The sequence below is a fragment of the Argiope bruennichi genome, chromosome 10 (assembly GCF_947563725.1).
Source record: "Argiope bruennichi chromosome 10, qqArgBrue1.1, whole genome shotgun sequence".
In the NCBI taxonomy this organism is placed as follows: domain Eukaryota; kingdom Metazoa; phylum Arthropoda; class Arachnida; order Araneae; family Araneidae; genus Argiope; species Argiope bruennichi.
This window is the reverse complement of record NC_079160.1, coordinates 38,625,726-38,653,245: the sequence shown is the minus strand read 5'-3', so window position 1 is coordinate 38,653,245 and position 27,520 is coordinate 38,625,726. Positions and strand designations below refer to the sequence as shown.

Genomic DNA, 27,520 nt, shown 5'->3' with positions numbered 1-27,520 from the left:
TAATAACAAAAATGAAGATTGGAGGTTTCGAGCAGTTAAAATCTGATTTAATTTATCTATTCGTAAATCTAGAAATTTAAAATGATGTACTCTAGAAGACTTTTCCAGCTTTTATTTACTATGCACTTAGATTTCATTTTTAATTTTAGAATTGTTTCTCTAAAGCATTTATATATATATATATATATATATATATATATATATATATTATTTGGTTTATCAGTCATTTGTTTGAATTTTCCATTTTATTTACTGTCTCACACAAAAATAACAATTTGTTAGATTCAGAAAAATCAATTGAAAATTACTTTGTTGGATAACTTCAAATTATTAGAATAAATTACATTAATAATGATTTCAATCAACCATTTTTTAAAGATTTTTTATAAAAATTAGATGGGCGAAGCAGGCAACTAGTAGCTAAAATTTCACTTTAAATATAAATCAATGATCCAGTTCTTCTTTCTTAAAAGAAAGAAAATAAATACATAATTTCTCCTTTCACAAAATATGAAGATTTATTGTTACAAAACATCATTTTCTAACAATCTTTCATAAATGTGCAGACAAAATTTAGTCAACTTCCAATTTTATATTCTCTATTATATAATTACATTCCTTCTCGTGTATTAATTTATGACACTTGAGATTACATTTTTGAGAAAAAGACTTATTGCAAACTTCACAAACATATGGTGATGGTCCAGCATTGTGGTATCTAAGAATGTGCATTTTAAGGCTCCATTCTCTATTAAAACTCTTATTACAAATATCACATGAATATGGTTTTTCTTCAGTGTGAGTACGGTAATGTAATTTTAGACTGGCTCCTCGACTGAAATCTTTCTTGCAAAATTCACATGAGTAAGGTTTTTCTTTTGTATGAGTACGATAATGTTTATTAAGTGTGCCTTTTTCTGCAAAACTTCTTTTACATATGTCACACTTGAAAGGTTTTTCCTTAGTATGAGAAAACATATGATTCCTGAGGTGATGTTTTCTAATAAAACCCAGATTACATACTTCACATACATGAGACCTAAAATTTGTATGGCTTAAATTATGTCTACTAAGTTCACTTTTTTGCTTAAATGCTCTATTACAAGTCATACAAATATAGGATTTTCTTTCTTTTTTTAGTAGAGTACTTTTAATTACTTTTGAATTCTTCCCCTCAGATTGGTTTATCTGATTGTTGAAAAAAACAGATAATTCATTAGACATCTTTATATATATTATCAGAAATTTCCTCTTCTGAGAAACCTTAATACACTTTAAGCATGATACAACACTTAATTCTTTCACATGAATAAAATAAGTACTGTAAAGATAACCCAAATATGATCTTAATTCGAACTTCAGAAAAATGGTTAAGCGCAGAATCTCCTAATTCATAACAATGTTTTTTATCTTACTGAAAACAATTGGATTCATCGTTGTTTTCGTTTTAAACGAAAGATCTATTGATTGATTGATTGAATGAATGAGGGGATTAAGGAATTTTTAGCAACAAAGGCTGTCATCCCAGCTTTCAACAATATCTCCAATTAATAAATGTCAACAAATTTCAAGTGTTGAAGGAAAATATGATGAGACAGTTTATCTGCAAAATAATATTTTTATTAATTTTAATTGAAAGTTAATAAATTTAATTAATTACGATAAATATCATCATCAATAATTACTATTACATTTTTCATTTAATAATTATTTAAAAATTAATACTAAAAACGCCATTTTTAAAGTAATTTTAAACAATATATCATTGATTTCGGATCCAGATCCAGACCTCGAAGGCAGATCAGAAACTCAAGGATTCACCTCTAATCCAGAATCCACAAAAGATCCTGCTATATATTTCTAGTACTTCAACTTTTACTTCACTTACGTAAATAAACAAAGCGAATCTATTTAATTTTAGCGCCGATTTCATTTTCATTTTGACTTTGATTTTAAATTTTCATTTATATAACACATGTCTTTTATTAATTTTCACTTCATTAAATTATGCACTAAATTAAATTTAGATTGTGACTGATAATGTATTTTAGGCAATGAAGAAAACCAAAATATTTGATTTTTTTCAATTATCATCTCAAAGTAATAATGTACCTTGTCCTGCATGTGGGACTTTACTTCTCAAGTCGAAATTAAATGAACATCTTGATTCCTCATGTTCCAGTGCAATTTTATCGCCCATTTCAGTTGTAAATTCAAATAAACGAAAGAAAGCAAAGGACGGCGAAACATCAAAATTTCCTCAGAAAAGTGGACGGCAAGCAGCTGATAAAGTTGTTTCAAATCGGTTGAGTCTTAAAAGGCAAAGAAATGTGAAGAGTATCAAGAAGTATGTAAAATCTGAGGAAAAAAAGGAAAGTGATGATGATATAATTATTTTAGAAGAAAAATTAGCCTCTCCTGATAAAATTAACTGCGAAAAGTCCAATATTATTTCTAATAAGCTTGGTACCTGTGATAGCTCTGTTATCCAAAATGAAGCACATACTTTTGATTCAAGTAAAACAGACTGTAATTTTTTTAATACAAATATTGAAATTACCTGTGAAAGAAATTTGACATTCAGCTCGAAAGCTAATGAATCCACACATTATGAGCTAAAAGTAAATGAAAAGAAGGATTCTGAAATCTGTACACAGGTTCATTTTGATGAAGTGCCTGCTAAAAGGCTAAAGAGCGAAACACTGACTTCAGATACTAGCTATCAAAATTCAGGTGAAAAAATTGTGGCAATTTGTACAGAAACTACTGAAACAACATATAGTGTGCAGAAAACTGAATTTTTTTTTTCTAAATCAAAGAGAATAAAAGCTCATTTGCAGAGTGATCTACCAGTTAAAACACTAGAGTCAAATACTTCTGAATCAAAATCAATAAAGTCAGATATAAACAATGATGCTAAAATAGTTCTGGAAGATGATGCTGTGTTTTCTGAGGAATTATCTGATACTAATGAAAAAGAAGAAAAACAAAGTAGTCAAAAGAATTATATTCCTTATTACATTGCGAATTTCAAACACATTTTAAATATTGTGTTGAATGAAAAGGACAATCAGGTTTTATTTAATGATGACGATATGAAATCAGTTGAAGTTTTCAAAGCAGCATCTGGTACATATTTTTTATTAATGAAATGTTGGCATATTTTTAATAACAGAAGTCTTTGCTTAGTTAAATTATTTTGTCTTTAATAAGAGTTTGCTATCAATTTATGAATCAATAATTGATGAAATTTTCATTAATAAAGCTCTTTCATTTATACCTGTGAAATAATTAATAAATTATTTTATTAATTAAAAAATATATTATAGTTTATATTCTGTTTACTTTTTATACAATTTTAATTTTCTGCAGATTGTTTTTATGAAACTACATTTATTTAAATAAATTTTGACTATTTTAATTTACTTTTTATAATGAAGTTAAAATTATTTTTAATAGTTCCTTAATTATTTTATTAAGTGTATATCTAACTAAGACATGGAAATATGTTTTACCCATATATATAATAAGTTAGACCTGTAAAAAAGTTAGTTAATTAATTTTCATATATTAAATATCTAATTCCCTATGCCAATTTCATTTTGAGATCCATTACATATCTAACATGAAGTTGAAAATAGCCCTGAAGTAAAATATAAAACAGTGTGTAGTATAATCATTTAATGAGATGCACAACTATATTTTCAAGTGTTGCCATGCAAATTTTATTACAAGGGGACAGTAATAAAGTGATTCTGACTTCAAAATATCTATAATTTAAAATTACTGTTCTTTGTTATTATGATGTTCATATAAGATTTAAATATAATTAAACACAGTCAATATTCCTGCCAATAAGTTGGTTGCCAAAGGTGTTTATTTATGTAAATACTAAATATTATTGCAATTATTCAAGATATATATATATATATATATATATATTGCATATTTTACTTGGTGAAAACAATTGTTTTTTAATATTTTTACTTAGATGCTGCTCAAAAACTATATGTTAGACTTTTCCAGCGGAAATATAAATGGTTGAGAATCAATAAAATAAATTATCCTGATATTACACAAGATCCTCTGATTACACTAGAAGAACTAGTAAAGATTGGTTTAGTGGATTCAGGTAAGTTCCACTGAATCTAGTCTTATATTTTACCTTTAATTGGCAAATTATCATTGTTAATCTGTAATTATTAGGGCAATCATCCCAATTTTTGTCCTGCTCCTTTAAAAATAGGTTCTATGTATAATAAATTAAATCAAAATTTTATCAGAAAACAATATAAAGAATCTTTACTTTATAGAATTTTTACTTTAAAAAATATAAACAAAACTGAGATTTCATATTTCATTAGTTATCATATATAAGAATGTCATCATTTAAAAGGAATTGAGCTAGTGAAATGGATATCATTCTGTAGTAATCTACATTTGTTTAATGAGAAATAAATTCATCACCTCGTTAAATATGCTGCCCTAGCTATAAATTTAATTGATTGAATTGTTGATATTAAAATAGTTATTTAAAGTATAATTATTTGTTTTAATTCTTTCAATTGATTGTTGATTGCAAATAAATGCTTTATGATTAATGATTGTAAATATTGCTTTTTAAATTCGAATAAATCTTTCCCTTCTCATTTTTGGCTTGAAAACTTAAAAATTAATTTTATTATTATAAGGTTAAAATTATTTCTAAAAATAAATTAAATTAGTTTCTTTGTCAGTCTTATTATACAAATAAGTCTATATATTAATGAATAAATAAATAAAAATTAAAATATTTTGTTCCTTCTCTCTGCCTGTTCTCTGTAAAGAGGGATGTTGTTTATGTTTACTTTTTTAAAATCCGAATTTTTATTAGAATAAGTTATTTGTTAGATTAAATTATTTCTTTTTATTAATTTTATCTGTGTGTTACAGTTATATTTGAATGTTTATAAAAAGTTTTGTTATAACAGAATTTAATTCTATAAATTATTACTCATTTCTTTCTTCATTTTTTTAATAATAAAAATATTCTATGTTCTTTTTAAGGTTCTTCTGAAATTGATTTAGATACAGCAATAGGGCTGCTGTCTTTACCAGGAAGCTAAGAATTTAGCTAAGCATTTTAATTTTAATTCAGCAAAAAATAAAACAGACATTAAAGAAATGCTTTTAAAGCATTGCAAACAGCACAAATCTGTATTTTTCACGAATGGAAGTAATGGTATTTCTAGCATAATGTTAAAAAAGTAAGTTTATTTAATAAAAAAAAAAAAAATTATTTCTATCTCTATTTTTTTTTTCCTACTTAATATGTTTTTCATATCCTAAAATGAAAATATTAATATTGTTTTGTTTTGTTTTTAAAAAAAGCATGTTTGAAGAAAAGGAATCTGTTTTACGGTTGTCTAACTTTGAAATTATATTTTGTAACTGCTTGTTATAGATTTGATATATATTCTTTTCCTCTGCTATCAGAACATGCCATAATAGCCAAATGGAATAGTCTTAAATTTAGAACTAGAGACTAGTCTTATTTTTTATAAGACTTCTCTATAAAAATAGTCTTATTAATATTTATTAATTACAAAGGTCTACTGCATGTTTAATATATAAGTGGTTCCCTATCCGATGCAAATTCCTGATCTTATATAATACAAATTTTATAGTGCTTCATTCAAAATATGCAATGATTAGTATATATATTAGTGCACTTCCTTGTGTTAATTTACTTAGAACAACTTTCATAGACAGAAATTAAAAAATTTTCTATTCTATCTATGTCAAATTTGATTTCCAGTAGATTTATTATGTATTTTATATTATCTTCTTATATATCATTTTTCTCTTATTTTGCTTATTATTGAATGCCATCAATCAAATAGATTATTTATTATTCTATCTGAATATTGTTTATCTTTCTGATTCAAAATTCCCCAATTCATATTTCTTGATCCTATTCTTATTGATAAAAACAAATATCTAATTATTATAATTTTTAAAAGTCATCAGCAAAATAAACTATCCAAAATGTAAATTTAAGAAGAAAAAATAATTGTTTATTTGTGATAGTTCATAATTCTGATATTCTATGTAAAAACTATATTTATGGTTCAGATATTGTAACTATTTTTATGAAATCATTATTTGTATAATTTTTACAGCATTATTGTTTCAAGTTACTTTCCTTTAAAGCATGATGATAGGCAGAAATAGTTACGATATGCTTTCTTTTAGAGTGTAATTTTAAAATGGAATATTGTAAATTATTTCTGATGATCAAAATAATTATAAAATATTTTTTATTTATATAAGGAATTGAAATATATTTTTAAACAATATTCCAAATTTCTTTTATATCTTTGATTTTTAATCTGAAAATATTTTTCTCCAAGTTGTCTTTCATATTTAATTCATTTTAAAATTAGTAATAACTTCATAATTGAAGATTAATTAATTTTAACGGATATGTAATTGTTATTTTGTTTTAGGGTGAAGCAAATAATGGGACCATGTTACAGGATATCTCTCCTTCCAAAACGTGTATTCACTCGCATTTTAATGTTGTTTTCTTTACCTACAATGTCTGATGATGAAGAAGAAGCAGCTGGTGGACAACAACAGCAACTGTAACATGCTTTTCATTTTTTATTTCAACTTTTATTTAACTTGATTTGTTTCCTGTTTGTTGAGATAGAATTTTTATTTCTTTATATACTAGAGATTAGAAATTTTTTCATTCTGGGAAACAATACACTATTTTAATATTTTGAGAACTTAATTACCATTTATCCAAAAAATTTAATTTTGGATAAATTTGAGCTGAAAAATTAATTTCAAGAATTCTTAATATTTATCATAATTTAAAGACTGAAAAGTAAAAAGCAATTAAAAATTATATTCCTCAAATTTAGTGTAATAAAAGTGTTCTTTTTTTTATGGTTTTTTTTTTTTTTTAGTCCGAAATATGTTACATTTCTGTTGATTCCGTAACTTAAAATATAAACACGAAATATCTTTTTGTTGTTAATTTAAGAATGACCAAAATGTACATAGGTATTGCGGATTTAGCATGTTTATGCTACCGAATAGATAAGAAAACAGATTTTTTTTTTTTGTAAATATGAAAGGAATCATTTTTGTTTTTAAACTAACAGAAAAATACTAAAAATATTTTCGCTTAATTTAAGAAAATAATCAAGCTGCATAATAGATAGAAAATTAAAAAATGTTATTACATATCATTTATTGATCTTCATCTATCTTCCATATTTCAGATATCATTTTACATGAAGTTTCTTCAGGTTTATGTCTATATTTGAATGTATGAGTACACTCTATGGCTTGATTTGAGAAATGCTAACAAGTATTAATTAGGGAAATTATCTTTTATTGTAACAAGAATTGAAACAAAAAAGAAATTGAAGTAACATTTGTATGTAGCTGTGGAATGTGTTTTCATTACCTGTTGTTTCTATTGTAACCGAAAATGAGAAAATCTTTAGTTCGAAATTGAAAGTTTTGTGAAGCTTTTATTAACTAGTAGTTGATATTTTATTGAAACTGTGAATGGTGGAAAATATATTGCTTCATGAAGAATTATTTTAGCTTGAACTTATACTGTGTTGAAACAAAAGCATGAGAAACATTGGTAATTTAATGGAATATAAATAAAATACTAAATATATACTAGATAACCAAATTCTTATCTTAATAAAGAAAATTGTGTATCTTAAGGAATCAAATCTTTTATTGGATAATTAATTTAAATTTGTGAATGAAATTTAGTGGGTAGATTATTATATAAATTCTTGTAATTTCATTCAGTTTCATGGCTTTATAGCATTAAAATTGTGCTTAATAAGCATAGTAAATATTACATTTTTCTGAATTTTATTTCCAAAACAACCAACTATCTAACGTTACTGTTAAATAATTGCCTGTTCTGAAAGTTATACAATTAAAAAAATGTGACATGGAAATTAACAATAGTGGACTACTTTTTACGATAAAAAGCAACAAATATTACAATAAATATAAATTCAAATAAAAATTAATCTGCAAATAATAATATTTCTAAAAGCAAAATAATTAATAACAAATTCATTTAACACATGGTGATACTTTTTTAGTATTGAGCTGCCGTGATTTGACATTTTATTCAAAACATACTGTAAAAACAAAATATAGCACAAAAGCTGTCTAAAAATACGATTATAATCCTTTATATAACATATTGTTGACATCAAATGCTATGTTACTGCAATGATTTTGTTTGAAGTTCAGTAGCTGCTGCATATTGACTTTAATATAAGAGTCAAATGCAGTTTCCATTTATCTAAAGCGTGCTGCTTTATTAAGTGTTTATTGTTCTTTATATAGTGTTAATCATTGCAGGTTATCTCAATTGATGAGCGTTGAATTGATGAGTATTAGAAAATTATATCCAAATACAGGCATGAGACACAGTAGTCTGATTTCAATGAAAGTGGCTTAGCGTGCAAAAAAATTTTAAGCATGGAAAATGAAAGAATGTTTTTTTATTGATTTTCAATTGTTAAGAGATTCATTCTATAATATTTTTATCAATACATTTTTTTACTTCATTTTATTATCTTATTTATTTTTAGTTTTTAAAATTTATTTTTGAAAATTTTTGACATGTGATAAACTTGTATTTCAGGATCACTTTGTTACAAGTGAATAAAGGAGAGCTTGTTTTCCCTAACTATAAAGTTAATAAGAAAACTGTGATATTTTGTGATAGAGATGAATTAATTAGGTAAGATTTCTCACATTTTTAGCCTTATTTGTGTTACATAAGCATATTGCCCTGCCTCTCACTTGTAATGCTCTCAAGAAGTATGTGTGAAAAACTGTCTGTCTTATAAAACCATCAATATAGTAGCAATGCCGAAAGGCAAAGCTCAAAAGAACTCCCAAAAGTGGAGAAACAATATTTTTTTTTTAATTCTAAAAAGGTCTGTCATCATTGTTGAACCCCTCCAGTTTGTTTATCAAATAATACATCATTTACTCACAATAATTGTAGAAATTATTGTAATAATCCAATGCGCTCATTTTGTAAAAAAACTAATTTTAAAGTTCATAAAAAATAAGGGTGCTTTTAAATTCTCTATTTTTATTTTAATAAAACTTGTCCATTTTCAACTATTAATGTCATTTCTTTTTCAATGTTTGATTTTAAGATTCTTAAGAATTTTATTGTTGAATATCATTTTTAATAATAGGTTTTGAAACAGTTTTTAATGAATCAATATCCTTATACAATTATTTGATACACATCAACTGAACCAACTGCTAATATGATCATGGAAATCAAAATAGCTTCTAAAGTACATACTGGAATCTCTGATTTATTATTTGGAATCTCTACTGGTAGTGTTACCTAAATTAAACCTGTCACAAATAGCTTTTTAGAAATGATCGCTATTGAGCTAGTGTAAGGAGATCTATTAGATTTTGCTAGTAACTCAAAAAGTGAAATAATCGATTAAAAATTTTCTTCAAGTACTTAGTTTCTTTTCTGAAATACAAGTTTTATCTCCTTTATGAAAACGGTTTCCCTGACTTAAAATGGAAAAAAGTAATCTCAGAACTTACCATGATTAATAAAGTTGAACTAATCAAAACTCATTATTACATAGCATATGTATCGACAATCTATAAAACTTAAGTTTTTGTTGTTGTTGCTCTTTTTTTTATTTATTATGGCGTAAAAGAAGAAATTATAATAACCTATTCTCTTTTCATATGTCAGTAACATTCTGTACTAAAATATGCACTAAAAATATTTGTACTTGGAAATTTTTTACACAGATCCACTTTTAGAATTGTTAGCTTGAGAGAATAATGATTCAACCTGTACTTATCTATTTCCTATTTCTCTTTTTCAATTTTGGTATTTTAAAATTCAAGTGTTGTCATAAATTATAGCTATTAACTGTTATTTGTATTAGAAATGTTAAAAACAGAGCTAAAATACAAACTTTTCATGTATATTCTCGTTCTTTTATTTATGTTTTGATAATACATGGTAACATTAGTTGCTTTTAAATTGTATTTTTACTTTTGGTAATGTAATTATGTTTATATTATATGTACTAATGTAATTATGTTTATATTATATGTACTAATATAATTATGTTTATATTATATGTACTAATGTAATTATATTTGTATTTTTATCTAACCTATTTTTTAAGTCTTTTTTTTTTATTACCATATACTCAAGTTATGTTCATGTAAATATATAATATATGCCAAATATATTATACTGGTTAAATTTTGGAATCCATTTTTGCATCTTTGCCAGAGAAAAAAAGAATACAGCATCATATCATATCTTAAGATAGTGTACAGTTCGATTTTATGTTGGGCATATTATAGCTTTGACATAATACATTTATTATAGTAAAACTTTTTATTTCATAAACAATGAATAATTCATATCAATGAAGAGATTTAATCAGATGATTTGATAGGATTTTTTAATTTTTATTTTCCCAATTAAAGTAAAACCCATTCGATATGAATGTAATTAAAAAATCCCTGATAGTAACAAATAATAATGAGTAATATTTCTGTCAAAGATACAATTCATCTATTATATTTTATTTGTTCTATCTTATATCTTATAAATATCATTTACAAAATCATCTTAGTATATTTTCTCTAATGCCATTGTAAGACATATTTTTTTCATACATTTTGTAAAATTTTAATTTCAGATTATTTTTTTTATTTAAATATTTTTTTTTATGTATAAGGTATTTTGATTGTATGCAATTTGGAGTAGATGGAATAATAAATTTTGTAAAAAGCTACATATATAAAAATCAGATAGTCTGCTTAGTTAGTAATGTTATATAGAAGATTTATTTATATTCTTATGCTATATCATTTAAACACATTCAGATTCACTGTTTAGTTCCTTGAGGAGCGTTTCTAGTTAGTATTTTTCCTAATTACAAACAGCAATCTTTTTTTTTTTCATAAAAATTATATAAATTGCAAAACAATTTAGTGCCTGTTTGCTCATTTTTTTTCAATGAATTCAAATTAATATTCAGAAAATAGTTTGTAGAAATAAGATGGAATTGATTCTCTTCTTCTCTATTCTATATATTTTATTTCAATAAATGAAAAAAATATATATATAAATATAAAAATTCAATATATATTAAATAGTTTGAATATATATTGAATGATATGAATTGAATTTATATTGAATAATATGAATTGAATTTATGTTGAATTGAATTGAATATTTAAATAGATTATGTATTTGTATATTTAGAAAGAATAGAGTAGTGTAAACTTTGTGTGCCAGAAAGATTTTTTTTGATGTACTAAATTTAAATGTAGTTCTTCTAAATTTAAGCATGCTTTTCTTATTATTAGTTAATTTGTTTGATTTTAATTTCTCTTTTTAGGTATGAAGAAGCTAGACAGCTTGAAAATGATATATTTAATGCTATAGAGAGCAAAAAGTTTGAGCTAGCAAAGGAATTGTATATTAATGCCAGGGAAGAATTTGAAGATCAGTGTTCTTCTGATTTTGCTAAAAGGTACTTAATTTTATTTTATGCTTTTTAGCTTTCTTTTATATTATTTATTTAGTTATTTTTGTCATAGGAAAAATATAAAGTTATGGATTGTTCAAAAAATAATTTTCTATTATAATGTTCTAAAAGATTTTTTTTTTAATTTTAACAACCGTATCAATTTACAAATACATTTTTTTGATTTCACATAATTATGAGGCCAATTTTAAAAAGCCAAAATTTTACCTGCATGTTTTTTGATTTGGAAGTGTCCTATTTTAAATATAAAATATGAAAATTAAAAGGAATTTGTGACATATTACTATTATTGTCTCATCTATATTGTTTTCATGCAGGGCTTCAATTTTACCACCATTTTTGAAAAGGTATACATCGTTTCATGTCTATATTCGGTGCATGACTCTTGGTGTTGAAGCTCTTCAGAGGCTAAGGCAGTATAAAGAAGCTGTATCATTATTGCGGAAGTTGTTAAAACAAACAGTCAGTATATTCATATTTATTTTTGTGGAAAATAATTTATATAATAGGTTTCATCTTCTAATATTGTACACGTCTTGATTTATTAGTACTCATTGCAGTGCATTTAATTAATTACTATCTATTTTGTTGACAAGCTGATTCATTGGGATTAATAGTTGCTACAATTTTCAATTAAATGTTTTATGTAATTTGTTCTTAATAGCTACTCTGGCAAAATATTTTTAAGCTGTAAATTTTAGTTGATATATAATTTGTACTATTTCAGAAGTTGTATGCCATTATTTCATTTACAATACATTTCCTTTATTTTCTGTGAGCTCCCACAAAATTTATTTATTAAAAAATGGATACATTCTGCTGTTTCTAATCTCCAACAATCTAATCTAGTTTCTAACCTAAAATATTGTAAAATTTGTCTTTTTTCTTCATATTAATAGTGTATTTCGAAAAAAAATTAAATTTATGGCAGATTTTCTCAGAATTAAGTAAATATATGGTTTACTTTCCTACTTTTCTTTGAGCTTTATTGTCCCATTTCATGATAATTATGAATATGTAAATATATCTCTTGCTTTATTATTTTTGTTCCAATTTTATTATCTCATTTCATGATAATTATGAAGATAGTTTTTTTTAAAGCAATATTAAGACATCTTTTTGTGATTCTTTTTATATATTTTAAGATGAAAGATTCAAATCTTAATGATTACAAATTATAGAACAGTGTCAATACTGTTGTATTATTGCTATAAAAAACAGTAAGAGAATTAGCCAATGCAAAAGAGAAATAATGTATTTGAAAGTTATTGTGTTGTTGCTCTATACACATTAAATGACTCTTTAGATCTGTATTTATAACAATTTAATTATTGTTTTAATATTTATTACAGTAATCATACATCATTGATTTAATTCCTTTATTTGACATAATTGCTGATTAATTTTTTTTTCTTGGATATGATGACTGAATTTTGTATATTAACAATCAATAAATTTCTTGTTCAATATCACATTTCAAAATTTTCTTTGTTTTGTTTGGTAAACTATTTTAATGTATATTTATGTTATCTTACTTCTTTATAAAACTGTTGAAAGCAACATAAAAGCTATGAAAAAATTATTTAATATAAAATATAAATTAACTAATTTTTATATTGTATGATCTATAATTTGTTTTGTTTTTTTTATGGTGTAGATGGTACTTTCTTTTATACATGTTGATTTATGTTTGTGTTATATTGATTTTTTCATTACACTTTATAACATTTTTATTTAAAATCCTTCTTTACTGCTAGCATTTTTTTCTGCAAAGAATAAATAATAAAAAGAAAGTGCAAAGATGTACTTTATCTCATTCATAAATTAATTTCCTTTCTTTAAGGCCTTTTGTCAAGATTATAAAGGACGATGGTATGATCGACTAGCTCTGAATTTAGAACAACACTTAAAACAGCCTGAACAAGTAAGAGACATTTTAATTTTTGCCACTTAAATTAAAATTCATTTTATTCCAATTGTTATTACCTAATTTCTTGATAATTATGTAAGCAAATCTTTTTTATGCTCTTGAAAAAATTTTGCGGTGCAACATTTTTGTTATAGATATCAATTTATTTTTCTTATTCAATACAATAAAACATCTTTACAAGTAAGTTTTGTAAACTGAAAAAATCATAAACTTAATAATAATAATTTTTAGGTCAAAGTAATTATAATAAAAAATGTAATTGAATGTTATTGTACAATCTGTCTAACGATTGTCTTTTTATTCAAATGTTTGTAGTAGTAGAAAAGAAATAGAAATTATGATTTTGTGTGTGTGCATGTGTGCGTTAGAGGATAATAAGGAAAAATATTTTAAACTCTGCTTACAACATTGCTACATGGGAAAATAGTTTTTCTGTTTTATTAGTGCAAATCAGACTTTATGCCTGTCATTATTACTACAGCATTGTCAATATTTGCTTACATTTTATGAAAATTAATTTATTAATATTTTCTTACTATAAATATTTTTTTTTAATTCTTTGTTATGGATTTTAATCGTGTAATAATGATTTAAATTTATATATACAAATATTTATTGTTCATGTTGAAAGGAAAATAGCCACTGAATAAATTTCATTTGACGAATTAAATAAAAACATTTAATTTATAAAGGAAGCATTTGTTTTGAGCACTTTTTTGTTTCTTCAAATTGAATTAAGTTATTGAAATCATAGATCTTATTAGCTATGCTCATAATCAAACCATATTTATATAACAAATTTGAAATCTGTTTAAGATTCCATTGATATCCTAGAGAGTGAAACTGTGCATTATATTTAATTATAGGACATTAATACATAACTTTTTGTGGACTGTTTTAAGTTTTAGGCTGCATGCTAATTTTTTTGTTGAACTATATATTGATTACAGTGTTGTTACTGTAAAATTTTGATCTATTACCTGTTCTAAATCTGTATTTAAATACACAAAATTCCATCATTATATCATAATTAATGAAAAATTCTTGTTTCATCTAAAAATAATTTTCTTTTGTTTAGCCTTAGAAGTTTATGTAATGATATTTTCTTCAAATGTTTTTGTTGCTGTTGTTATTAGATTGTCTCATAATTTTAGCAACTTATAATATTTTTTGAAAATTTTTTTTAAATCTTAAAAAATAATTTCCTGTATTACACATATTATGATAATATCCTAACTTCTGTAAATAAAGAAATGGTAGTATTTAACTATACTATCATTTATTTATATATTTTTTCTTTGTAAGCTAGCTACATATATTGTTTGATAAGCCTTTTTAAAAAAAATTTCATTTTGAAGTCCTATTTTTTTTTTCTATTCTTTTTATTTATATAATTGATGGTATAAATAGTTTTAATTTGAATTTTTGCAGTTTCCTAGTGAATTCTTCAAGTAAGACTAATATCCTATGTATTATTTGTTATTTTTATAATAAATTTCTTCCAATTATAATTGTTGTTTTTGGGAGGTTTTGAAGTATAATCTGAAGATGTACTTAATTATTTTTATTAATTTGCCAAAGTCGTAGACATTTGGGTTGTAGCTTTCTTTCGTCCTTTTTAGACGTTTCAGAATGGACAAATTTCATTTCGTAATGGGAAAAAAAAACATAAATGATTTGGCCTCCAGATATTACTTATTTTATTTTATTTATTTATTTATTTTTGTAGAAAATTACTTTGCAGATAACAAATATTTTAAACTAAAAAATGTTTGAGATTTCCAATTTTTACCTGCCTAGGATTGATCTATTTTGATAGTTGTTACCTACAGAAATACTTTTATTAATATTTTCAGGCTTTGAAAGCTATCAAATCTGCAATAAGTGATAGTAATGTGAGGGTTGGGCATAGATATTCATTACTAACTCGAGCCTTAAGAATAACAAAGTCATTAGAAGATACTGATGAATTTCGGCAGCAGATTTTGAAAGAATCTTCTGTAATCGAAGCTCCCAAAGTAAGATAAAAACTTTGTATATTAAATTTATAAATGAAAAATTTTACTTTAGTTTAATAGCACATATCATTTGGTAAATATAACTAAATATAGTTACTTTTAATTCAACTTATCTACATGTAGAAATACACAGCAAAAGTTATTATTATGAATCTGTGTGAAAGATTTTTTTTAACTAAATGTTTTAACTTAATGTTTAAAAGTTTTATTAGTATTTTAACGTAGATTTTCATTAATTTTTGTGTTTTGTTAAAATTATTCTTTTAACTTTTTACCACATTTTCCAACAATTTAAAAATTAAAATGTTAATGTGCTATATCTGTGTTCATTATTTTCACTACATTTAATTATTTTCACCACATTAAATTAACTCTATTTAAGACTGAATGAAGTCTTTCTTTTTTCCTTTATCTTTCAGTTTGCCTGGAATCTCTTAATATAAAATGAATTACTCTGCAGTAAAGCTATTTTAATGTTATTGATTTGAGTATGTTAATTTAAATTTAATTTCTGTAACTTTCTTTATCATTTAGAATGTCTAGTAATATTACTCACTCCACTGTTGAATTTTAATAGATATTTGTGATTTAATGCATTGTTGTGACAAAATTTTAAGTCATTAAAAAAAAGATTAAAAAGTGGTTAGTATTTAAAAATCAATAATTTATAAAATTCTTTGCTGGATTTGATACACTGCCACATTAATTTTTCTTCCTTATATATATTATATTTATATGTGTGTAAATTTACAGAATTTGGACACATTTGGGAATATTCTTTGTATATTTTTTTACTTTGATATTTGTAATGCTACAAAGACTTTATGGAATCTTTATAAATACTCCATAAATAAAATTATTTATTGATAGGTGGTTATTAAAGGAAGATTATGTCCAAGACCTATTTTGGGTCGAAGAAATGTTTTCATTTCTTCATCTAGTACTGCAGATGTTGATGATGTTACTATTTTAGGTGTTGAACAATTAGCTATTGAACATTATAAAGAAGAAGGTTTTCCAGAAGGTTATATATATTTTTTATTTTTTAATATATTTATGAGAATTCCTGCTGCATATTAGAATAATAAAAAATTCTGATATAAACAATAATTTTGGATAAATTAATATTGATTTTCAATTTTTTCTGATTTGAAAATTTTAATAGAACTATTTAAAAAAACAATCAAATGTAAAGTGATTAATAGAATATTTAAAAATAAATATTTTCAAAAACGATTTTAGCTGTATAATGCCATAATAATAGTAATTTTAACATATTATAGCAGTTAGTTCCAAAACATAATTTTATTTTTAATGACATTTGAAAAATATTTTTCAAATGTCATTAAATATGAGCATATTTAGCTCAAATTAAATAAAACTGATCAAACAAATTTTTCTCTAATTTGATATTTTATAACTTATTTTTCCTTTTTGATTCAGCAAGATTTTTATTTTGTTTGTCCATTTTTTTTTCTCTAAACCTCAATGTTGCAAAAATATACTTTTGTGTGTAAAATACAAAATTCATAAATATATTTTGTGCAGGCATTCATGGAGAAGGCTCTACATTTCATTCAATATATGGCTTGTTATTCTGGGACATCATCTATGATGGCAATATACCAGATGTATTCATTAGCCCTTACCAAACACATCCTTTAGATCTCAATTCTGAAACATTTTTTCAGAGCAGAAAAGATCAAATATTGAGCCATCTCGAAACATTGCGGAAATCATCTCATGAAGTTAGTAATGTTGTTTTGTCCCCCCCCCTCTCTTTATATAATTGTAAAAAATTAATAATAATTTTTCACTGTTGTGTTTTTTATATGTTTTTAATTATTGTTATTTATTTTAAAAATTAACTTTAAAATAAATTTGAATTTTATCTATGGGATTATTAATTTTTCAAAAATATCACATTAAGTGAATGGAGTTTGAGTTTATAAACAAACTTGGTTAAAAAATAATGCATCCATGTATTTCATATTTTTTATTATATAAATAATTTTTCTATAAAATATATTGATTCTTACTGTTGAAACTGTATTTCAATGACTTAAGATGAAGTTTTGTTTGCAAATCTTTCATTACTTCTGAAAGTCGGATATATGGGCAGTATATGAATATATTATTTTACTTTACATCATTACATTACTTAATGATTGGGATTTAAATCTTTTTTCTGCTTTTTTGCTTTTTGATTATTTTAATTGAGATTATAGTTTTTTTAGAATATCACATAATCAAGATTAACATGGAATATAACTCATGGAAATTGTAAATTTTGTTCATTCGTTGATTTCCATATAAAGTCACTTTTCTTAACCTGAAATTACAGACTTAAATTTGAGAGAAATATCATAGATATGTTTAGAAATTTTAAATTATTTAATTAAATATTTGTAACACAATTTATCTTTTGTTGAATGTAGTTTTTATTATTATTATTATTATTATAGATATGTTTAGAAATTTTAAATTATTTAATTAAATATTTGTAACACAATTTATCATTTGTTTAATGTAGTTTTATTATTATTATTAAGTTAATGCAGACTAGCTAACATTTTTGATTTTAAGCATCTTTGCTGCAAAAATCTGCACTACATGCAAATTTCAATGTTGAATAAACTCATAGTATTTCTTATAAAAAATGTATTAAAAACTTGTGAATAAATGAATATAAATTGTTTAAAGGAACAGTACTATTCCAAATTTCTCAATCTGAGATAATCAAATTTTAATTTGAATAACTGTTATTGAAATTTAAAACTTACTGGGAACCATTAAAAGAAGAATGCTATAGTACACCATTTAACTTTCAATATTTAAATCTACATTTACCTAACCAATTTATAAAAAGAATAAAATATCAAAGAAAGAAATCTTTCCAGATATTCATATAAATATAATATTAAGAAAATTTAAGAATTTAATTTCAAATGTTTTGAGTGACATTAAATAATTATATTGTAACTAATTAATCATATTAAAATTCCTCGTTATTGCTAAAAACTGTATTGAAAATATACTAATTATATCGATTATATCAAGAGTTTTAAAATAAATAAATTTCTATTCTCAAGGTAACTAAAAAAAAATCTTTTTTTTTTTTTTTTGCAACTTAATAAATTTTTTGTTATGTTTATTACTTAATTTTATAATTGTTTTGAAGCTAAAACAATCTCCATTTAAAGCAGGTGTTTTTATTGCTCTTGAGCTTCATTTCTATCCTACCTTATGAAAGTTACAATGGGTTTGTTCAGTGTCTTAATTGGTTTAAATATTCTTTTTTTTTTCAAGGAAATCAAAGAAATTGTGAAAACTACATGGGAAAATCATCATGGTCAAGCATCACTTGTTGCCTGGGACCACTTTGCAGATTTAGAGCATGTTCAAGTAAATATGTTTTCATATTTTATATAATTTTATTAGTTTCAGTTCATTTTACAAGTTAAATATTTTGTAATATAAATATATTTTTCTTTTGTTTCATATTCTATTACCATGCTATAATTATAAAGAACATTGTGAATCTGATATGCAAACTGTTATTGTTTTTTTTTTTATATTCATTTATTTTCCTTGATGCAAAATGTCTCTGTATGTCATTTTATTATATTTCAACATATCAGCATCATCACTGCAAACATACGAACTGCTTTGAAAACTTAAAAACTGACAATTGCCTACCAGCTTATATAGTATCACGCTTGGAAACTAGATAAATTAATTGGAAAAATTCATAATTCATGTGTATAACCATAATAAATTTGAGGAGGGGAGGGTAATCATAAGATACCACCATTGAATAAATTTTATGATAGTAAAATTTAAAATATTTTACCACCGTAACGTGCTTCAAAATGATAAATAGATTGAAATACATTCAAACTATTGTATTGAAATACTTCTTTTTTTAAAAAAGAAATTAGAAATGTGTGTAATATACTACTTGAAATTTTTTTTAAAATTGCATTTACTATGAATATTTATGTAGGAGAATGTTAGAGAGTTTATATTCAATGGCTAGGCAAGGATATTTAGGAGAGCCTACTGTTCTAATATTTTCTGCTGTTTTTAGAATTGTAATAAAAAGTTCCTTTTATTGTCTTTAGAATTATTGTTATATAATTTCGTATCAAAATTTATAAAACAGTCACTTGTGTTCAGGTCATTTTAAAACACTCCAAATATTGGTGCATGATTGCAATATTGTTAATATCCTACAATCATATGTCTTGTAAATCAATTTCTTTTTTAAAGAAAGGTTAGTTCTTAATATTAAAAAGCAATGATAAATATTTAGAAAATGAATTTTTACTTTTGTTTATGTAACTTTCTAAATATTTTAAAGAATAAAACAAAATTTTGATTTTTTTTATCTATTTCAGCCCTAATTTGTATTTTAATTGTTCAAATTCTTTTTCCTTATGAAGCTATGAACTCTTAAAGTTTCATATTTATATGTCATATCTGCATTACACTGAAATTTGAAATTCCAAAAGTTGTGGTGAATCAATCTTTTCTTTTAAATTTTTCTCTCCTTGCTCCAAAATTTTTAATTTGGCCAGTCCTTTGAATGCAAACTTATGCACTTTGGACAGGGAAAAGAATTTGATTGCCGAGGTTATTTAACTCAATAAAATTGGAAATTGCATAGCATCAAAATAATTATTGAAGTCTTCAAATATAATTTTTCTATTCTGTGCAGCTTAGTAGATTCAGATGAGCTCTGGCAAAACAGTTGTCCAGAGCACAATATTATATTTTAGGTTAACACATTCAGAGTTACATTAATTATTACATATTTTTATTTTTAATAAATTACATATAAGTTACTGGATTCCAAAATATATTTTGCTTTTTCTACCAGTCATTTTATGATCAGTGAAGTATAAAACGAAAACTCAAAGGTATTTGTCCATCAATGTGTATTAGTTACATTTTTCTATACAAATCATGTTTTAAATTATTTTTCCTTAAGTAATTTAAGAAAATATTGTTATTAATAATTACAATTTAAATTTTATATATTTGATTTATTTTTAAAAACATTGGATTATTTAAATATCAAATAAATATGTAAATAATTTAATTTCTGTCTTTGATTTTAGGGTTTAATTTGCTGTTTTAATTCTGATGTTCTCTGTGGTATCTGTGAGAGACTTGCTAAAGACTACAGATTCACAAGAAGTGGTGTTCCAGATTTAGTTGTTTGGAATCCTGAAGCCTTTAAAGTAAAAGTAAGACATGTAATAAAATATCCGTAATCTTTACATCTTTTTGTTTGGCTAATTGTAACTCTATAGTAATAAGACTACAAACAGGGCCGGCCATCTGGGGGGTTCATCGGCCCTGCAATTGAGGGGCCCCTGACATGATCAATAATTAAAATAATGTTCTGAATGGTAATAGTGGGCTAGAAAGAAGGGAGGAAGAAATTTAACTGGAAAAATAGATGGATTTTGAAATATACGAAGTTTACAGATACAGTTTAATATAAGTGTGCAACATATTATAAACATAGAGTAAACATTATAAATTTACCTCACCTACTGTTAAATTGCATTTATAAATTTGATAATTCATACTATAAACTATTTAATATTGTTAGATATAATCATGTCCATGCCAAGGAAGTATCAATCTAGGTGTCGAGACTTGACTTCAAAAAAAGAAGAAAAGCTAATTTCGAAAAGTCATGAGTATGTCTCTTTTCTTATCTACAAAGTAATTCTGGCAACGAAAATGCTACAACTTCAGAAGTTATAATTCAAGCTTGAATGGGCGAAAACTGTTCCTCACAAACTACACAATCTTGCAATGAAAGGGTAGAAACTGTGAAAACCTTTGAAGAACCATATGTTTATACAAATATGATTGAATCAGAAAATAACGACAAAAATGACATTAACAAATATGATGATGTGCATATAAGTGATTCAGGTTTATGACCAAGCATTATAACTATTAAGTTTAAAATGTTTTCTATTAAAAACAGACCTGTGTGACATAAAGGAGTTATTGCTATGAATGCTGAAGGTAGATTATTTTCAACTACTTATTACTTTTTTTTAAAAGTGCCAAATGGTGAAATGCAGCTTTCTGATTTATTTAAAAACGCAAGACTATATATTTTGTTTTTGCTGTACATTATTTTCCAGAGGAAATGAAATTCCTCTATTTACAGGTTCCACAATTTATAGGTGTCTATAATAACTGGAGATAGCTATCCATTGTAATTCAAGATCATGAGCATTCTATTTGTCTCTTAATTCATTTATTGCTTGGAAATAATTGCTGAAACGACTAAATTTACGTTCAACTATTGATAAACAAATCAAATTAATATAAATATAGAAACGGAATGACTTAAATTGTGATCTCAAAGAATTGTAGATGTGATTCTATTTTTAGCATGTAATAATCTTCCTCTTCAAGGAAACCAAATAATAATTGAAATGTCTAATAATGGAAATTTTTTATTCGAATTATTACGTAAATACAGTTTTGCGTTAGGAAATAAAGATCTTATTAAATCAAAGATGGTACAAAAGTAGCCATGTATTACAGTATCCAAATGGATTCTACTTCTGATATTTCTCATAAAAAAAAATAAAAAATAAAAAAAAATAAAAAAAATAAAACTTCAGTCTTTATTAGGTATGTAAATTTTGAAGAGAAAAGATTAAGTATAAATGAGTCATTTATAATATTTATTGAAGTAACTTATGTGACTAGAGAAGAACTACCAAAAGCTCTATTATAAATATTAAGTGACCCTGATTTAGATATAAGGGATTATAGTTGACAGGCATGCGACAAAGGTAGCAACGTGAAAGGGAAATATAAAGGTGTACAAACTAGAATAATTGCTCTAAACCCTCATGTAGTTTATGTGCCTTGCCTATGACATTCTTTTCATTTATTATCTTATGATGCCACTTCCAGGAATAAATATTGTAAATTTTTTGGATATTGCAACATTTATATTGCTTATTTTATCCATCTATAAAAAGATGGGAAATTCTACAAAGGATTTAAATATTACTCTTAAACCATTATATTAAAATGTTGGAAAGCTAAATTAGAGTCAGTTAAAGCAGTGTATATACAGTTTAAACAAACTTGTAATGGATTTATTGATGGCAAATGACAATAATACAGCGGTATCTGAAGCTAAAAGTCTAATGGATTCAATACAAGAAATGATATTTATTTTATGTTTTATAGTATGGTTTGCAATAATTTCCAATATAGCACTATCCATAAATTATTTCAAGTAAAAACAGTTGTTCTCGACTGGGCTTTTAATTTAGCCTATAAAATTAAAACTAAAATCCAAGATTTAAGAACAAAATTTAACTCATTTTTAGACGAAGAAAAAACAATAGCACGTAATTTGAATCTTCCAGAACATTTTTCTGAAAAGCGAATTTGAAAAAGTGAAAAATTATATTTCAAAACAGCAGAAAATGAAATTATAGAAAACCTGGTTAAGAATTTCAGATGTTATTTTTTTAACTCTATAAATGATACTGTTTTTGTACCGATAAAAGATAGATTTTAAAGTATTTCTATCTTTTAAACACTTTTTATCACTGATATAAACACTCTAAAAAAACATGAATCAGAAAGATGTGCCAAAAACTTTGTAATGTTTTATAATAACAATGTAGATGAAAACCTAATCCAAATAATTGTTTTGCTATATGATTTGATTTTGAATGAAAGTGTTTTAAATAACGCTCAGCACCTATTGCAATATAGACTAATTAATAATTATAATGATTTATTTCTAAATATATTAACTGTGTTAAAATATTTTTTTGACATTGCCATTACTATAATAAATGCTGAATGCTTTTCCAACAAATTAAAATTAATAAAGAATTGTCTTAAATCCAGCATGTGTGTATAATGCTTAAATGCACTTGACACTAAGCATCGAAAAAGAAATTGCAAAACATTGTAATTTTCTTGAAATAATTCCAAAAACAAAATAACAAATTAAATAAACATGCAATAGTAATTAATATATGTTTGTATTTGTAGTTTTTTTTTTAATTTATTTTACAAAAAATTTGAGGCCCCAAATAGTTTTTTGCACCTGGCCTCTGTATAGAGAAAGCTGGCTCTGACTACGAATAATAGTTTTTGAAATGTTCAAAATAATTTATCAGAGATTGAAAAGCACAACTAAAATATATTTTTGCATTTGTGAAAATGTCTTATTTTCAGACAAATATTATTTTGGACAACTAACTAATCTGATTAAGTTTCCCGTAAAAAAAGAAACCTTTCCACCATAATTTCTTTTTTTTCATTAAAAGTGGTTTATTATTTTTTTCCTGAAAACTTCATTCAAATTTAATAACAAAAAAATTAATAAATTTTGAGAGAAAAAATTTATGTAATTTTTTTTATCTCCTTGAACTTTCAGACCTATTAAAATAAACTTTAAATTTAGTTCTTTAGTTTGAGTGTTTTGCATTTTTATCTTTATTTCCTATTTTATAATATTTTTCTTTTTTCACCTGTGTTTTGTAATGTTTGTTTAAGTGATAAAAGATGAACTTAGTCATCATTTATTTTCTTTATATTTAAATATCTGAAATAATTCTTTAACAATTTCTAAAATATTCAATGTAAATTGAATGTAAACTAAAAAGATTAATTATTCTAATCACTGTTTTTTTACCAATTATTACTGATGATGATGATGTCGTGTTCGTGTTACGTCGTAAAGGGGATGCAGTAGCTTCTGAGGATAAAGAACCCTCTGCACCCGAAGGCAAAAGTCTGACTTCTAGCTCATATGAAAATGACACTCACTCACACACTCGCTTGTACAACCACTTTTTATGGGGGGGGGGGGCTCTTTCACACATCTCACAGATAGAACACAGGGGAATACAACCAGGACTCGAACCCAGGACGCCAGATGACGGAGAAGACGTGCTACCCCTAGGCCAGAATGCCAGTATCAATTATTACTGAAATATTTGAATAAAAATAGTTTTTCCATCATCACTATCATATTTAGAGTTCTACACATTTTCATCTGCATATTTAAAAGAAACAATATGAAAGGAAATATTGTGCATTTTTAGTAAATGAATATTTATGAGTGAGCTAATGGCTACTACCTTGTAATTTATATGTCGATATAGTCATAAACAACAAGATAATTACTTGTTTTTTCACTAATAAAATATGAGATAAGTATTTTGAGTAATCTTGTTTCCCTTATAAATGAAAAGTTAATAAGAAAATATTTTTATTTAAAATTTATTTCTATTATTCCTACTAAAGTATCTTAATTCTAGTACATATTGACTTTTTTTTTAAAAAAAACTTTTAATATGCACAGGTTAATAAAATTACATTTGTTCTCCTGTTTTCTATATAACTTTTTAGTAAAAGAAATCAATGGTTTTTACAAACAAATCTTTTTACAGATAGTAGAGGTGAAAGGACCTGGTGATAAATTATCTTCTAAACAAATTTTATGGCTTGATTATCTTATTCAGTTGGGAGCAGATGCTGAAGTCTGCTTAGTTGAAGGTGTGTAAAAACTTTTTTATTTATTTCCAAAACTTTCCTAATTCTTTAAAATATTTATAATAGCACACACAAAATATATTAGATAATTTTTCAAAGGAAACTGGGCTAATGATTTTTGTAATATCATTAGCTTATATTATATAAATAACTTATATTGGATCTTAACTGTGCATCATCCAAAACAAAATCAAAAATGCATTTAAATGTATGTATGGAATGTAATTCTATATCTAAAATCCCTAATTTTGTTTTTAAAAAATCTGTAATATTTATTTGTTTGTGAAACATTTTATACATTGTACTTTAAAAGAAAATTAAATTATTGAATTGATGTTGTGTTTCAGTTCTAAAGTGAGTAAAATTGAGGAAATTATAGGTATTAAAATTATTATACTTTGAAGTTTAATTTCAAAACTTTTAAAACATGCTTCACTTGATCTTAGGGAATCAAGGAATAAGAATTCAATAAATAAACAGTTCAATATATTTTTGAATAAAATTTTCAAAAAGATTTTGAATTTCAGTTTTGAATTGAGAATATTGCCTCATAAAGAAATCTTTTCAACAATTTTTGCGATTCAGTTGATAGAGCATCAAACTGTAAGCCTGGTTGTCTATGGTTTGAGTTCTGAACACAGTAGACTAATGAAAGAGTATTATTTTATTTAGCTTGTTATATATTCTTTATTTTCTAGATGATTTTAGTCCTGCCTTTAAAAATCTAGATAAGTATTCGAAATTACTCTTCAAATGTACAAATTCTGAATCCCACAAAATGTGAACTTGCTTAAGGTTATTGATCTTTAATGGTATACAACAATATGTTCTTTTATCTCTTGAATATTAAATTAATATAAGTGATATTGCAAGGCATTTGAAAGCCAACAAACTTTAATGACTGTGTCATTATTATCCTCCTGCCCTCCCCCCCCAAAAAAAAATATTGCTTGCATATTATGCATTGTATTGTACTGTTCTTACATAAACATTATTTTCACTTTGTATCTATGTATTTTAATAATTGTTTTTAAAATTAAAAAAAAAAATTGGTTTAATTTTTTTTTTTTTTTTTCCCTTACTTTTCAGCTGTTGCATCAAAGAAACTTCGAAAAGAAACCTCCAAAGAAATGTAGTTTTATTTTTTTATAATAGTTTGAAAAGAATTTTATAATAAATATTTTTTAATGAAATTTAAGTTTGTTGAATTATTTTATTATAATATTTGTATCACTCATCATAATATTTTTATGAAGTGCTTTTGATACACATTAAAAATTTTTTTATTTACTTATTTTTTATAATATAAAAAAAGTTCTGTATTTTAAATAGTGTACATGATACTTATGTAAATCTCTACTATTTCATTAAATATTATACAATTTTCTTAGAAAAAAGGATATGTTTAGTTTAATTATGAAGTAAATAAAAACATATCTTTCAGTTTATGTGAGGTTTGGTTGTGGTTTATTATTAACATTTTTCTGTTAAAGGTAATGGATGGAGAATTCTTTGTTAACATTTAAAAAGAGTGGGATAGAAAGGCTTTGCTGACAATTTCTGATAGGAACAATAAAACTGCCATATTCAATTAAGTAATGCTATTTTCACATCATTAAAATTTCTAAAAGAATTATTATTTTTTTGTGGGAATGAAAATATTAATTGAAAAGGAATATTGATAAGAAAATCTATTAATAAATGTTTGTATGAAAGAGAACTGCCGATTTACAGACCAGATCGTTTGACTTAGGGCTACAAACTGGACAAATATATATTTTGGAGGTTAGAATGTGCATCTGAGAGTGTGCTTTTTAAAATTTTAATAATAATTTTATTCAATTAAAAATTGAACAAAATTTTGTCTTTTTACGCATTAATTCCGAAAATATTATTGCACAAAAAGAAATTTTATACCATTCCAAAATTTAAAAAATTGTCTTTTTAATAATATGACTTTATAATGGATGCGGATTTTTAGTGAATTTTGGCAGTTTCTTATATATATATTTCTGATTTCCGAGAATAAAAAAAAAAAGTGAAATTACAATATTGCAAAAATTTGAAAATCGATGAATTAGACATTTATGTTCTTAATATAGCTGTCATAGAACAAGCCTCCATTTGAAATGTTCAATAAACAGAACCTGTGTGGGACAGTTAAAATAACACAGTTTTAATGTCTATTTGACGGAATCATGGGTATGAAGTTATAGCTAAAGTATTTAACTGCAAAGCAAGTTGTAAATTAATAAAAATTGTTGAATAACCATTAAAACGTTACCTAATTTCTTTCATTTTTTATAGTATTCTTCTATCAATTATTGTGGATTAAATATGTAAAGGTCTAAGAATTAATTTGATGTAGAAAAATTATATTATTGATTCTTTTGATA

General features: G+C 24.4%; 1 protein-coding gene across 1 annotated transcript; it reads left to right on the top strand.

The window, feature by feature from the left end:
- Window positions 1-1,906: 1,906 nt before the first annotated feature.
- On the top strand, window positions 1,907-26,283 carry LOC129987500 (fanconi-associated nuclease 1-like). Its single transcript, XM_056095474.1, has 16 exons — window positions 1,907-3,129; window positions 3,992-4,132; window positions 4,207-4,253; window positions 5,080-5,246; window positions 6,489-6,626; window positions 8,681-8,779; window positions 11,454-11,588; window positions 11,921-12,065; window positions 13,447-13,527; window positions 15,390-15,551; window positions 16,422-16,575; window positions 17,100-17,299; window positions 18,861-18,956; window positions 20,675-20,803; window positions 25,022-25,127; window positions 26,214-26,283. The coding sequence occupies exons 1-16, from the start codon at window positions 2,055-2,057 to the stop codon at window positions 26,258-26,260; spliced, it is 2,922 nt and encodes a 973-aa protein (XP_055951449.1). The 5' UTR covers window positions 1,907-2,054; the 3' UTR covers window positions 26,261-26,283.
- Window positions 26,284-27,520: the final 1,237 nt, after the last annotated feature.